The sequence below is a fragment of the Thalassophryne amazonica genome, chromosome 6 (genome assembly GCF_902500255.1).
Source record: "Thalassophryne amazonica chromosome 6, fThaAma1.1, whole genome shotgun sequence".
Classification (NCBI taxonomy): Eukaryota; Metazoa; Chordata; class Actinopteri; order Batrachoidiformes; family Batrachoididae; genus Thalassophryne; species Thalassophryne amazonica.
The window spans coordinates 21305725-21322272 of record NC_047108.1 but is presented as its reverse complement, the minus strand read 5'-3'; the positions used below and the strand labels follow the sequence as shown (position 1 = coordinate 21322272).

At 39.5% G+C, this 16548-nt stretch overlaps 1 protein-coding gene across 1 annotated transcript in view; it reads right to left on the bottom strand.

Annotated features, from left to right (window-relative positions):
* LOC117511945 (myosin-7B-like) overlaps positions 1 to 16548 on the bottom strand; it is a 239631-nt gene that overhangs the window by 15706 nt on the left and 207377 nt on the right. Inside the window, exon 40 of the mRNA XM_034171880.1 lies at positions 2407 to 2486. Within this exon, the coding sequence (XP_034027771.1) occupies positions 2407 to 2486 (80 nt within the window). The remainder of the gene's footprint in view (positions 1 to 2406; positions 2487 to 16548) is intronic.

Here is a 16548-nt window from a genome sequence, read left to right as displayed (position 1 = left end):
TGCCTTTTGTCAAACTCCAGTTGGGCTGCATGTGCCTTTTACTAAGGAGTGGTTTCTGTCTGGCCACTCTACCATACAGACCTGATTGGTGGATTACTGCAGAGATGGTTGTCCTTCTTGAAGTCTCTTGTCTCTCCACAGAGGAATGCTGGAGCACTGACAGAGTGACCATCGGGTTCTTGGTGACCTCCTTGACTAAGGTCCTTCTCCCCCGATCGCTCAGTTTAGATGGAGCTGAACTTCTTTCATTTATAGATGATGGAGGTCACTGTGCTCATTGGGATCTTCAAAGCAACAGAAATGTTTCTGTACCCTTCCCCAGATTTGTGCCTGGAGACAATCCTGTCCCAGAGGTCTACAGGCAATTCCTTTGACTCCATGCTTGTTTTTTGCTCTGACTGTCAACTGTGGGGCCTTATATGTAGACAGGTGTGTGTCTTTCCAAATCATGTCCAATTAACTGAATTTACCCCAGGTGGACTCCAATTAAACTGTAGAAACATCTCAAGGATGATCAGTGGAAACAGGAGGCATCTGAGCTCAATTTGGAGCTTCATGGCAAAGGCTGTGAATACACTTCTTAGTTTTTTATTTTTAATACATTTGCAAAAATCTAAAAAAAAGTTTTCATTTTATCATTATGGGGTATTGTGTGTAGATGTTTGAGGAAAAATGAATTTCATACATTTTGGAATTATAAAATGACAAAATGTGGAAAAAGCAAAGTGCTGTGAATACTTTCTGGATGCAGAGTATCACGTGAGTGGACAGATACAAGAATCTCTTGATTTGTGTGCCACTCTCACGGATGTCTATCTAACACCACTCAGGACTGTAATGACACATTTGTGCACCAAGTGTTCAGCTGAGATAAACCTGATATTTTCCATGTGTATACCCCCCCCCCCCCCCCCCCGACTTTACCCAGTAAGGAACAGCTCTGTGAATAATAATGACATAAAATAAAATAAAAGATAAAACAACAGTAATAAATAATAATATCAAAGGCTTTTGTCTACACTGTTGAGAAAAAATGGCAAAAACAAGAACACTGTGAACAGGGCACTCACTCGTACTTGTAGAATGATTTAGTCCATGGCCCAAGCATGTTGTCGACACTACTTAAGAGGGAAAAATGGCACTTACAATCCAGCCTCAGTGTAGCATGGCCTACACAAACATGTATTATAGCCATCCCATTTTTACATTTTGACCTCTGTTTAATTCTTCATTGACCCCTACCTGGCTACAGCTGCCACCCTGGGATGGTGATCATACATTTTTGTGTAGGCCGTGGTACACTGAGGCTGGATTCTAAGTGTTATTTAGTCCCTTTAAGTGGTACCGATTAGGTCAAAATTAATGACTGGCTCATGGACTAATTTCCCACAGGATGAAATATGTAATGTCCAGCAGTCCATGCCATCAAAGAACACCTGGCTGGCACCATCATGCAGGGATCCTCCTGTGGACAGATGTCCTCCTCAGCTCTGCTGTGCTGAAGCCCACCTCTGTGCGCGTGGGCTGACCGTGTATGCCCACGGCTCACAGCCGTGAGCATGAGACTTTTTTCCCCATTGTGGTCCTGATTTGAAAGAAAAAAGTTAATGCCAGCTGGGTCCAGCCTGCTGACTATGCGTACACGGGTCAGCAGTTGAGCCGTGGCTGCCTGACTCCCTCGGCCACTTCCAGAAGTGCCGTCTCTCTCCAATCATCTCTGCTGTTTTGGCAAGCTCCCAGGGCAGCTTCTGTATGTCTCCCACAAGGAATATCAGATCCAAGATTTTGTCTCCAATCACTTGCAAATGTAGTTTCATCCATCATCTGTCACGGTTCTCACATGTTATGAGTTGCAGGGACCACATTCAGAGGGCTTCCTGACACCTGCCATGGGTCTGAGAGTGTGTAGGACATTGCTGACTTTGACCAGTTCTAAATTCAGACACAATGTGGGCCATGCCCCGAGAGTCAAGCGAGGGAAGACCGCCATCCAGCGTATGTCACGCAAAATCAAGCGATTTCCCTCACAACTGCCCTTGGAAGGCTGTCGCAGCCTAGTGGGATAGGATCCTTATCATTTCAAAGCTGCTCCTGAGTTCCAGACTGTGTTGGTTCCTGCCTGCTCTCTGTCCCAGGTGCAATGAAGGCAAAAAAGTCAAATGTTATCTTCCAGTGGCCAACTTTTACATAAGAAGTGTGACTGAAACTAACTTTTTTATTTGTTTGTTTTGATGGGGGAGGGGGGATTTTTCATAAATGCAATACAAAGATCTGCTTCGAGGACATGCTTCCGGCTCTTTTGAAGGTTCTGGTCGCCACAACAAACAGATTATAAACTTGGACATTGTGGGATCTGATCCACTTACTCATACAGTGACTATGACAAAACAGCCATGTCTCACTCACTCTGGACTCCAGTTTATGAAGCTGTTTCTTTCCTCCTTTCACGGCCAGCTGCTCAGCTTCATCCACTTTGAGCTGGAGCTCTTTCATAAAGACACAGTGTTACATCACAAAGACGTAGCATTACATCACAACGCATGTTTCATCACAAAGATACAACCCCAATTCAAATGAAGTTTGGACGTTGTGTGAAATGTAAATAAAAACAAAATACAATGATTTGCAAATCCTCTTCAACCTATATTCAATTGAATACACCATAAAGACAAGATATTTAATGTTCAAACAGATAAACTTTACTGTTTTTGTACAAATATTTGCTCATTTTGAAATGGATGCCTGCAACACATTTCAAAAAAGCTGGGACGGGGATAACAAAAGACTGGAAAGTTGATGAATGCTCAAAGAACACCTGTTTGGAACATTCCACAGGTGAACAGGTTAATGGAAACAGGTGCGTGTCATGATTCAGTATAAAAGGAGCGTCCCCAAAAGGCTCAACCATTCACAAGCAAATATGGGGCGAGGATCACCACTTTGTGAACAACTGCGTGAAAAAATAGTCCAACAGTTTAACCCCTTAATGCCCGAATTTATATAGCTGTATATAAAAAAATGTTTTGTGTGTGTTTTTGCCTTTAAGTAGATGGTAAATAATGTTGAGATTATTAATTTCACTTTTGCACAAAAACTAGATAGTAATATTGGGTATTCTGGTAATGACTTTATGTTATAATAATAATGATGGTATGTTGCAAATTTGCGACAACGGGCATACAGGTCAATTTGGTAAGTTGTATATTTGAATCAGAGATTGTAGCATATATGCGACGATGGGCGTTAAGGGGTTAAGAACAATGTTTCTCAACGTTCAATTGCCATAGTCCATAATATAATCAGAAGATTCAGATAATCTGGAGAACTTTCTACATGTAAGCGGCAAGGCCGAAAACCAACATTGAATGCCTGTAACCTTTGATCGTTCAGGCACCACTGCATTAAAAATCGACATCATTGTGTAAAGGATCTTACTGTGTGGGCTCAGGAACACTTCAGAAAACGATTGTCAATTAACACAGTTCGTTGCTACATCTACAAGTGCAAGTTAAAACTCTACCATGCAAAGCAAAAGCCATACATCAACAACATCCAGAAACGCTGCCACCTTCTCTGGGCCTGAGCTCATTTGAAATGGACAGACGCAAAGTGGAAAAGTGTGCTGTGGTCTAATGAGTCCACATTTCAAATAGTTTTTGGAAATCATGAACGTTGTGTCCTCCAGACAAAAGAGGAAAAAGACCAACCAGATTGTTACCAGCGCAAAGTTTAAAATCCAGCATCTGTGATGGTATGGGGGTGTGTTAGTGCCCATGGCATGGCCAACTTACACATATGTGATGGCACCATCAATGCTGAAAGGTACATCCAAGTTTTGGAGCAACACATGCTGCCATCAAAGCAACGTCTTTTTCAGGGACGTCTCTGCTTACTTCAGCAAGACAATGCCAAGCCACATTCTGAGTGTGGGTACTATAGTAAACACGTTAAATAGTTTAATTTCTTTCAGATGTGCAATGGTGTGCAAAATGTTCAATATCCAAATACAAAATAGAATCAAATGACAATCACATTATCTTACAAAAAAATAAAGTTGTAATCAAAATTAAATACTTAAATAATAAATACAATACTTAAATAATCTCCAAAATGAACATAGAAATCCACAACATAACAGCAATGTTTGTGCATAGCAATGCACAAACATTGCACTAGGGGCTATTGCTTCAACTTTGGCCTGCAAACCATTGAGAGCTGAGCTACTTTTCCCCACCTTTTGCACCAAATTAATCTGAGGAGTTGATCTGCCCTGCTGTTTAACTCGAAGTTTTTCTTCATAAGGAAGACTATCAAATGGCTTCGCCAAAATCCGGTCCACAACATTCAAATTGTCTGCCATTATGTGCAGCTTGTTACCTAGCTAGCTCGCTAGCTGGGACTGGCGCGAGGCTAGTGTGAAGTGTGTCCGCCTGTGAGTGCTTTGTGACGGTGGAGGAGCTCAGCAGCACCCGCTGCTCGGTAGGGACAGAAACTGCTATAGAAGTCAGAAAGAGTAACAGAAGTCAGTCTCCAAACACAAGCAGCTACAAAAAAACACCAGAAATAAAAGCTCGATTTGTCGCTAGTTGTTTTTAACAAAGAAAATGCCCCTAAGAGGATTAGGAAAGTCTCCGGTTCAACTCAGAACAGAATGAAAATGCTCCCACGGATGTTTACACCAAAAGATCGCTGATTCGCTCATTTCGCTGTCAATCAAAAAGGGATTCAGTCTCAGACAGATCATCCAATCATCATGCAGAAGCTGAGCGTCCGGGCCAGCCGAGGCCAGCCCACTGCCCCATAGACCCCCAGACACGCTGAGCGTCCGATGGGCGGGACAAAGCCCAGCATTTATCCAATGACTCTCGTTTCGCTTTGTGTCGCTATTGAAGTCTGTGACACTGCTGTTTAAAGCACTGTGAAGCTGCGGGTTTGAGTGAGAGGAAAGCCGCGTCGTTACCAGTGATAAGAAGCTGATTCTGAACAAAAGTTGAGCGCGTTGTAGCGCATATTTAGTCAATGACATGTACAATCAATCAATCAATCAATTTTTTTATATAGCGCCAAATCACAACAAACAGTTGCCCCAAGGCGCTTTATATTGTAAGGCAAGGCCATACAATAATTATGTAAAGCCCCAACGGTCAAAACGACCCCCTGTGAGCAAGCACTTGGCTACAGTGGGAAGGAAAAACTCCCTTTTAACAGGAAGAAACCTCCAGCAGAACCAGGCTCAGGGAGGGGCAGTCTTCTGCTGGGACTGGTTGGGGCTGAGGGAGAGAACCAGGAAAAAGACATGCTGTGGAGGGGAGCAGAGATCAATCACTAATGATTAAATGCAGAGTGGTGCATACAGAGCAAAAAGAGAAAGAAACAGTGCATCATGGGAACCCCCCAGCAGTCTACGTCTATAGCAGCATAACTAAGGGATGGTTCAGGGTCACCTGATCCAGCCCTAACTATAAGCTTTAGCAAAAAGGAAAGTTTTAAGCCTAATCTTAAAAGTAGAGAGGGTGTCTGTCTCCCTGATCTGAATTGGGAGCTGGTTCCACAGGAGAGGAGCCTGAAAGCTGAAGGCTCTGCCTCCCATTCTACTCTTACAAACCCTAGGAACTACAAGTAAGCCTGCAGTCTGAGAGCGAAGCGCTCTATTGGGGTGATATGGTACTACGAGGTCCCTAAGATAAGATGGGACCTGATTATTCAAAACCTTATAAGTAAGAAGAAGAATTTTAAATTATATTCTAGAATTAACAGGAAGCCAATGAAGAGAGGCCAATATGGGTGAGATATGCTCTCTCCTTCTAGTCCCCGTCAGTACTCTAGCTGCAGCATTTTGAATTAACTGAAGGCTTTTTAGGGAACTTTTAGGACAACCTGATAATAATGAATTACAATAGTCCAGCCTAGAGGAAATAAATGCATGAATTAGTTTTTCAGCATCACTCTGAGACAAGACCTTTCTGATTTTAGAGATATTGCGTAAATGCAAAAAAGCAGTCCTACATATTTGTTTAATATGCGCTTTGAATGACATATCCTCATCAAAAATGACTCCAAGATTTCTCACAGTATTACTAGAGGTCAGGGTAATGCCATCCAGAGTAAGGATCTGGTTAGACACCATGTTTCTAAGATTTGTGGGGCCAAGTACAATAACTTCAGATTTATCTGAGTTTAAAAGCAGGAAATTAGAGGTCATCCATGTCTTTATGTCTGTAAGACAATCCTGCAGTTTAGCTAATTGGTGTGTGTCCTCTGGCTTCATGGATAGATAAAGCTGGGTATCATCTGCGTAACAATGAAAATTTAAGCAATACCGTCTAATAATACTGCCTAAGGGAAGCATGTATAAAGTGAATAAAATTGGTCCTAGCACAGAACCTTGTGGAACTCCATAATTAACTTTAGTCTGTGAAGAAGATTCCCCATTTACATGAACAAATTGTAATCTATTAGACAAATATGATTCAAACCACCGCAGCGCAGTGCCTTTAATACCTATGGCATGCTCTAATCTCTGTAATAAAATTTTATGGTCAACAGTATCAAAAGCAGCACTGAGGTCTAACAGAACAAGCACAGAGATGAGTCCACTGTCCACTGGCCATAAGAAGATCATTTGTAACCTTCACTAATGCTGTTTCTGTACTATGATGAATTCTAAAACCTGACTGAAACTCTTCAAATAGACCATTCCTCTGCAGATGATCAGTTAGCTGATTTACAACTACCCTTTCAAGAATTTTTGAGAGAAAAGGAAGGTTGGAGATTGGCCTATAATTAGCTAAGATAGCTGGGTCAAGTGATGGCTTTTTAAGTAATGGTTTAATTACCGCCACCTTAAAAGCCTGTGGTACATAGCCAACTAACAAAGATAGATTGATCATATTTAAGATCGAAGCATTAAATAATGGTAGGGCTTCCTTGAGCAGCCTGGTAGGAATGGGGTCTAATAAACATGTTGATGGTTTGGATGAAGTAACTAATGAAAATAACTCAGACAGAACAATCGGAGAGAAAGAGTCTAACCAAATACCGGCATCACTGAAAGCAGCCAAAGATAACGATACGTCTTTGGGATGGTTATGAGTAATTTTTTCTCTAATAGTTAAAATTTTGTTAGCAAAGAAAGTCATGAAGTCATTACTAGTTAAAGTTAATGGAATATTCAGCTCAATAGAGCTCTGACTCTTTGTCAGCCTGGCTACAGTGCTGAAAAGAAACCTGGGGTTGTTATTTTCTTCAATTAGTGATGAGTAGAAAGATGTCCTAGCTTTACAGAGGGCTTTTTTATAGAGCAACAGACTCTTTTTCCAGGCTAAGTGAAGATCTTCTAAATTAGTGAGACGCCATTTCCTCTCCAACTTACGGGTTATCTGCTTTAAGCTACGAGTTTGTGAGTTATACCACGGAGTCAGACACTTCTGATTTAAAGCTCTCTTTTTCAGAGGAGCTACAGCATCCAAAGTTGTCTTCAATGAGGATGTAAAACTATTGACGAGATACTCTATCTCCCTTACAGAGTTTAGGTAGCTACTCTGCACTGTGTTGGTATATGGCATTAGAGAACATGAAGAAGGAATCATATCCTTAAACCTAGTTACACACAACAGTATATATTTGATCACTTATTTTTTTACATTTTAGGGGAAGCCGAGCTTCCCTTGCAGTCTTAGAGCAATCGCCTCTGACTTTAAGACACCTAAAGCACTTTACACTAAACGAACGGAGCATTTCGCAAATAATGACAACAAAAATTGTAATATTGGACATGCAAACCTACCTTTGTCTTGTTTTTTCTCGTCTTCCAACTTCTTTTTTCTTTTCTCCGCTCCAGAGGGATAATTTCTTTTCTGAGACATGACTTGCACTCACTTCATTCCTCACGATTAGTCATCGACCACCTGACCCAAGCGGTGCATCTAAATTTGCCCAACGGTGGCAGCAGCCAACAGGAGGCATCAGTTAACCTTTTTTGTCAAAATGAATTCATTTTTTTCAGGTGTAATACAATTTCGTTTAAATTATTCAATATTATTTTAATTTCATGTATATATTTACTTTTTTATCACAACGTCTCGGTGCTCTCGGGGCCCCCTGGTGGCGTGGAGGCCCTAAGCGACCGCGTAGTTGGCGTATGCCTTGGGCCGGCTCTGGTTTCAATTGACATCTCTCGTGTTGGAGCCATGATTCATGTCAGTCCACTTGGTGCAACAGCTCTCCAAGGTGTGATCACTCCTTTTTAGATGCAGACTAACGAGCAGATCTGATTTGATGCAGGTGTTAGTTTTGGGGATGAAAATTTACAGGGTGATTCCATAATTTATTCCTCAGAATTGAGTGAGTCCATATTTTTTTCCCTCTGCTTGGTCTAAAAAGTAACCGTTACTGACTGCCACAATCTTTTTTTTCTTGATTTCTTATAGTGTTTCTTAAAGCCAGAAAGTTGCCACAAAACTAAATGACTTTAGTTTTGTGTCATGTCTGTGATCTGCTTTTTTCTACAAAATTAAACAACTGAATGAACATCCTCCGAGGCTGGTGATTCCATAATTATTGCCAGGGGTTGTAGACTGGCCTGCCTGCAGTCCAGACCTGTCACCCATTTAAAATGTGTGGCACATTATGAAGCGCAAAATACGTCAACAGAGACCCCGGACTGTTGAACAACTGAAGTCGTACATCAAGCAAGAATGGGAAAGAATTCCACCTACAAAGCTTCAAAAAATAGTGTCCTCAGTTCCCAAATGCTTATTGAGTGTTGTTAGAAGGAAAGGTGATGTAACACAGTGGTAAACATACCACTGTCCCAGTTTTTTGAAATGTGTTGCAGGCATCCATTTCAAAATGAGCAAATATTTGCACAAAAACAATAAAGTTTATCAGTTTAAACATTAAGTATCTTGTCATTGTGGTGTATTCAATTGAATATAGGTTGAAGAGGATTTGCAAATCATTGTATTGTTTTTATTTACATTTTACACAACGTCCCAACTTCATTGGAATTTGGATTGTACAATGTTACACCATAAAGAGACAGTGTTACCTGACAAAGACACATTACACCACAAAAGTACAGTATTACATTACAGAATACAGTGTTGCATTACAAACACACAGTGTTAGGTCACAAACACACAGTGTTAGGTCACAAACACACAACATTACATGACAAACACACAGTGTTACATCAAAAAGATGCAGTGTTACATTACAGACACATAGTGTTGCATTACAGACACACAGTGTTACATCACAAAGACACAGCATTACATTACAAACACACAGTGTTATGTCACAAAGACACAGTGTTATGTCACAAACTCAGTGTTACATTACAAATGCACAGTGTTACGTCACAAAGACACAGTGTTAAATTACAGACATGCAGTGTTATGTCACAAAGACACAGCGTTACATTACAAACACACAGTGTTACATTACAAACACACAGTGCTAAGTCACAGTGTTATTTTACAAACACACAGCGTTACATTAAAAAAGATACAATGTTATGTTACAAACACAGTGTTATGTCACAATGACACAGTGTTATGTCACAAACACAGTGTTATGTCACAATGACACAGTGTTATGTCACAAACACAGTGTTAAGTCACAAACACACTGTTACATTACAGACATGCAGTTTTACATCACAGACGCAGCATTACACCACAAACATCACAAACATCGGTGTACCACAAGGGAGTACTCTTGGTCCATTACTGTTTCTTCTTTATATTAATGATCTTCCACTTATATGCAATTATTCTAACGTTTTATTGTATGCAGATGACACTGTACTCTTTTACTCTGACTCAAACCCCAATTTTGTAAATGCTAAATTGTCATCTGATCTCAAAACACTCCAAAATTGGCTAACGGATCACCACCTTAGTATTAACATGAAAAAGACAGAATATATGTATTTTCATTCCCCCAGGAAGCAACTCCAAATGTGCAACACAATCATGTTCTCCGATTACAAACTGCACATAACAACAACCTATAAATATCTTGGTGTGCTCTTGGATTCTCATCTTAATTACAAAGAACATGTCAACTCTCTGACCAAGAAACTGCTCCAAAAACTGTATGTCTACAACAAAATCAGACCATATTTGTCAACCTCTGTTTCTCATACGTACCTCCATGCTGTAGTCCTCTCCTCTATCTCCTATTGTTTGCCTATATGGTCTCTCACCACAAATGATGTTCTTGATCCTATGGCTCGACTGTACAACAGAGTTTTTAAAATTCACTGTCAACTTCCAGGTTGGACCCACCATTGTATAACTCTGTCCAGATCAAATGCTCTGACCTTCAACAACTATATAAGTAGTATAGCTATTAGATTCTATTTTCAGTTAAAAAACTTCAACCTGCCACCAGCTCTGTTGGCTCTAGTTCCAACTACAAACTCTCAAAGGAGCACCAGATCAACATCGGCGGAACAGCTCCAAGTCCCTTCTTATAAAAACACCTATGGACATTGATCATTCTTCTACATCTATACTAAGGTGTGGATTGATATCCCTCTGGGCACTAGAACTATCAGCTCAGAGATACTATTTAAAAAACTTACAGAGACGATTTATTGAATAGTTATTCGTGTAACCACTGATCTACCTTTCTCACTTGTCTGATCTTTTTATCTTTTTATTTATGTATTTATGATTTTATGAATGTGTGCTGTACATGTTAGGTTTATTGTCCACATGATTGAATGAAATGACTGTTTGTGTGTAGGTTTACGTGTAAAACAGGAACCTGCTGTAAAACAGTTTGAACTGAGTCAGGCCTGGGGTAATGTGCAATTGTGCTTTTAACCTTTTTCCTGTATAATAAATGAAATGAATGAATGAATGAAACATAGTGTTACATATAAACAGTGTTATATTACAAACACAGTGTTACCTGACAAAGAAACAATATTACACCACAAAATACAGTGTTACATACACACAGCGTTACATTACACACAAACAGTGTTACATTACAAACACACAGCGTTACATTACAAAGACAGAGTTGCATTACAAATACACAGTGTTACGTCACAAAGACACAGTGTTACATTACAAACGCACAGTGCTACATTACAAACACACAATGTTATGTCACAAAGACACAACATTACATTACAGACACACAGTGTTACGTGACAAAGACATAGTATTACACCACAAAGATACAATGTTACATTACAAACACAAAGTGTTACATTACAGACAAACAGTGTTACATCACAAAGACACAGCATTACATTACAAACATACAGTGTTACATTACAGACAAAGAGCGTTATGTCACAAATACACAGCATTACACCACAAAGATACAGTGTTACATTACAGATATGCAGTTTTATGTCACATAGACATGGCATTTCACCACAGCGTTACATAACACACGCAGTGTTACATTACAAACACAGCATTACATTACAAACACACAGTGTTACATCGCAAACACACAGTGTTACATCACAAACACACAGCATTATTTTACAAATACACAGCGTTACATTACAGACACACAGTATTACACCACAAAGATAGTGTTACTTCACAAAGACACTGTTACATTCCAAATGCACAGTGTTACATTACAAACACACAGCTTTACATTACAAACACAGTGTTATGTCACAAAGACACAGCGTTACATTACAGACAGTGTTGCATTACAAACAATGTTATGTCACAAAGATACAGCATTACATTACAAATGCAGTGTTACGTGACAAAGACACAGTATTACACCACAAAGATACAGTGTTACATTACAAACACAAACTGTTACATTACAGACACACAGTGTTACATTACAAATTCACAGTGTTACATCACAATGACACAGCATTACACCACAAAGATACAGTGTTACATTATAAACACAGTGTTATATTACAAACACAGAGTGTTACCTGACAAAGACACAGTATTACACCACAAAGATACAGTGTTACATTACAAACACACAGTGTTATATCACAAACACACAGCATTACATGACAAACACACAGTGTTACATTACAAACACACAGCGTTACATTACAAACAGTGTTACATCACAAACACAGCGTTACATCACAAACACAGCGTTACATTACAAACACAGTGTTACATACACATAGCGTTAAATTACAAACTCACAGTGTTACATTACAAACACAGAGTTAGATTACATACACACATTGTTACATTACAAACACACAGCGTTGCATTACAGACATGCATTGTTATGTCTCAAAGACACAGCATTACACCACAAAGATACCGTGTTACATTATAAACTCAGTGCTATATTACAAACACACGGTGTTATGTGACAAAGACATGTTGTTACATTACAAACACACAGTCTTATGTCACAAAGACACAGTGTTACATTACAAACACACAGTGTTTAGTCACAAAGACACAGTGTTACATTACAGACACACAGTGTTATGTCACAAAGACTGTCATGATCTGCTCTAGGCCTGGGTTTTCATCTTGGTTCTGTCTGTTTTCATGTCCCCTGTCTTTGATTTTCAGTTAAGGATTTCTTTAGTCACTGGTTTTATTTTGCATTTTACCACTATAGGCTTTGCTTGTAATTTCTGTTTGTTATGCTTTTGCCACATGTTAGTTCTGTTTTAGTTTTAGCCCCAGCTGTTAATTCTCTTGTTGATCACTTTTCAGTTCTCACTTTTGTTTTCCTGATTTTGTTTCCTTGCTCCTTCCAGGTGTAGATTTTCCTTGCAGCATGCTTGAGACTCACCTTCCACTTTCTTTCTGTCTGCTTAATGTTTACTTTTCTGTACTCTCTTGCACCTGCATCTTTGTCTCTTTCTTTTACGCCTCTATTTCTGTCTGCTTAGTGTTTGTTTTATTGGACTCTCTTGCTCCTGCTTGTCTCAGCTTTGTCCCTTCCCGAACTTTCTCACACACCTTTTTCACTTTCCTTAATCACACCCTGTTATTTAAGCCTTGCATTTTTCTCTGTTCTCTGCCAGTTTGTTTGACTTTGTCTGCGTTACAGGCTAGTGTTGCTTTGTTAGTCCTTGACCATTTGCTTTTCTGTGTATGACCTTGCTCTGTGTTTGACCTTGTTTTTTCCCTCTGCCTCTTGATTTTGAACTCAGTGTTTTTGAACCTTGCTTGTTTTTTGGACTCAGCTTTTGCCTCAGCTCTGACAACCTGGTTTCTCTTTGCCTCTGAACCCAGCTTGTTTTTGACATTTGCCTCTGCCTCACGTCTGCCGATTACTTTTGCCACTGTGACTGATCACCTGTTTACCAAAACTGTGCCTGTTTGTATGGAAATTGAAGACTTAACAGTATTCCCTGAAAACTCCCTTCTGTCTGATCATTTCTTAATAACATTTACATTTACTCTGATGGACTACCCAGCAGTGGGGAATACTATAAGTCTTTCAGAAAGCGCTGTAACTAGGTTTAAGGATATGATTCCTTCTTTATGTTCTCTAATGCCATATACCAACACAGTGCAGAGTAGCTACCTAAACTCTGTGAGTGAGATATAGTATCTCGTCAATAGTTTTACATCCTCATTGAAGACAACTTTGGATGCTGTAGCTCCTCTGAAAAAGAGAGCCTTAAATCAGAAGTGCCTGACTCCGTGGTATAACTCACAAACTCGCAGCTTAAAGCAGATAACCCATAAGTTGGAGAGGAAATGGCGTCTCACTAATTTAGAAGATCTTCACTTAGCCTGGAAAAAGAGTCTGTTGCTCTATAAAAAAGCCCTCCGTAAAGCTAGGACATCTTACTACTCATCACTAATTGAAGAAAATAAGAACAACCCCAGGTTTATTTTCAGCACTGTAGCCAGGCTGACAAAGAGTCAGAGCTCTATTGAGCCGAGTATTCCTTTAACTTTAACTAGTAATGACTTCATGACTTTCTTTGCTAATAAAATTTTAACTATTAGAGAAAAAATGACTCATAACCATCCCAAAGACCATATCGTTATCTTTGGCTGCTTTCAGTGATGCCGGTATTTGGTTAGACTCTTTCTCTCCGATTGTTCTGTCTGAGTTATTTTCATTAGTTACTTCCTCCAAACCATCAACATGTCTATTGGACTCCATTCCTACCAGGCTGCTCAAGGAAGCCCTACCATTAATTAATGCTTCGATCTTAAATATGATCAATCTACCTTTATTAGTTGGCTATGTACCACAGGCTTTTAAGGTGGCAGTAATTAAACCATTACTTAAAAAGCCATCACTTGACCCAGCTATCTTAGCTAATTATAGGCCAATCTCCAACCTTCCTTTTCTCTCAAAAATTCTTGAAAGGGTAGTTGTAAAACAGCTAACTGATCATCTGCAGAGGAATGGTCTATTTGAAGAGTTTCAGTCAGGTTTTAGAATCCATCATAGTACAGAAACAACATTAGTGAAGGTTACAAATGATCTTCTTATGGCCTCAGACAGTGGACTCATCTCTGTGCTTGTTCTGTTAGACCTCAGTGCTGCTTTTGATACTGTTGACCATAAAAGGTTCTGTGCTAGGACCAATTTTATTCACTTTATACATGTTTCCCTTAGGCAGTATTATTAGACAGCATTGCTTAAATTTTCATTGTTACGCAGATGATACCCAGCTTTATCTATCCATGAAGCCAGAGGACACACACCAGTTAGCTAAACTGCAGGATTGTCTTTCAGACATAAAGACATGGATGACCTCTAATTTCCTGCTTTTAAACTCAGATAAAACTGAAGTTATTGTATTTGGCCCCACAAATCTTAGAAACATGGTGTCTAACCAGATCCTTACTCTGGATGGCATTACCCTGACCTCTAGTAATACTGTGAGAAATCTTGGAGTCATTTTTGATCAGGATATGTCATTCAATGTGCATATTAAACAAATATGTAGGACTGCTTTTTTGCATTTGCGCAATATCTCTAAAATTAGAAAAGTCTTGTCTCAGAGTGATGCTGAAAAACTAATTCATGCATTTATTTCCTCTAGGCTGGACTATTGTAATTCATTATTATCAGGTTGTCCTAAAAGTTCCCTGAAAAGCCTTCAGTTAATTCAAAATGCTGCAGCTAGAGTACTGACAGGGACTAGAAGGAGAGAGCATATCTCACCCATATTGGCCTATCTTCATTGGCTTCCTGTTAATTCTAAAATAGAATTTAAAATTCTTCTTCTTACTTATAAGGTTTTGAATAATCAGGTCCCATCTTATTCTAAGGACCTCATAGTACCATATCACCCCAATAGAGCGCTTCACTCTCAGACTGCAGGCTTACTTGTAGTTCCTAGGGTTTGTAAGAGTAGAATGGGAGGCAGAGCCTTCAGCTTTCAGGCTCCTCTCCTGTGGAACCAGCTCCCAATTCAGATCAGGGAGACAGACACCCTCTCTACTTTTAAGATTAGGCTTAAAACTTTCCTTTTTGCTAAAGCTTATAGTTAGGGCTGGATCAGGTGACCCTGAACCATCCCTTAGTTATGCTGCTATAGACTTAGACTGCTGGGGGGTTCCCATGATGCACTGTTTCTTTCTCTTTTTGCTCTGTATGCACCACTCTGCATTTAATCATTAGTGATTGATCTCTGCTCCCCTCCACAGCATGTCTTTTTCCTGGTTCTCTCCCTCAGCCCCAACCAGTCCCAGCAGAAGACTGCCCCTCCCTGAGCCTGGTTCTGCTGGAAGTTTCTTCCTGTTAAAAGGGAGTTTTTCCTTCCCACTGTTGCCAAGTGCTTGCTCACAGGGGGTCGTTTTGACCGTTGGGGTTTTTCCGTAATTATTGTATGGCCTTGCCTTACAATATAAAGCACCTTGGGGCAACTGTTTGTTGTGATTTGGCGCTATATAAATAAAACTGATTTGATTTGATTTTTTCTATATAAAGCCTTTAAATACTCAACCTTATGAGTCTGAGTCTGCATATTGTGTCCAGCATACTGTTCGTTCCACGCCATGAATGACGACAAAGACACAGCATTACACCACAAAGATACAGTGTTACGTCACAAAGACACAGCATTACAACACAAAGATAGTGTCACATTCCAAAGACAGTGTTACATTCCAAACACACAGCTTTACATTCCAAACACAGTGTTGTCACAAACACACAGTGTTACATTAGAAACACAGTGTTACATTTTAGACTCACAGTGTTACTTTACAAAGACACAGCATTACATTACCGTGTAATGTCACAAAGACACAGCATTACATTACAAAGATACAGTTTGACATTATAAACACAGTGCTATATTACAAACACAGTGTTATGTGACAAAGACAGAATTACACCACAAAGATGCAATGTTACATTACAAACACAAAGTGTTACATTACAGACACATAGTGTTACTTCACAAAGATATGTTGTTGCATTACTAACACACAGTCTTATGTCACAAAGACACAGTGTTACATTACAAAGACACATTGTTATGTCACAAAAACACAGCATTACAACACAAAGATACAGTGTCACATTCCAAACACAGTGTTACATTACAAATTTACAGTGTTATATTACAAACACACAGCTTTATTG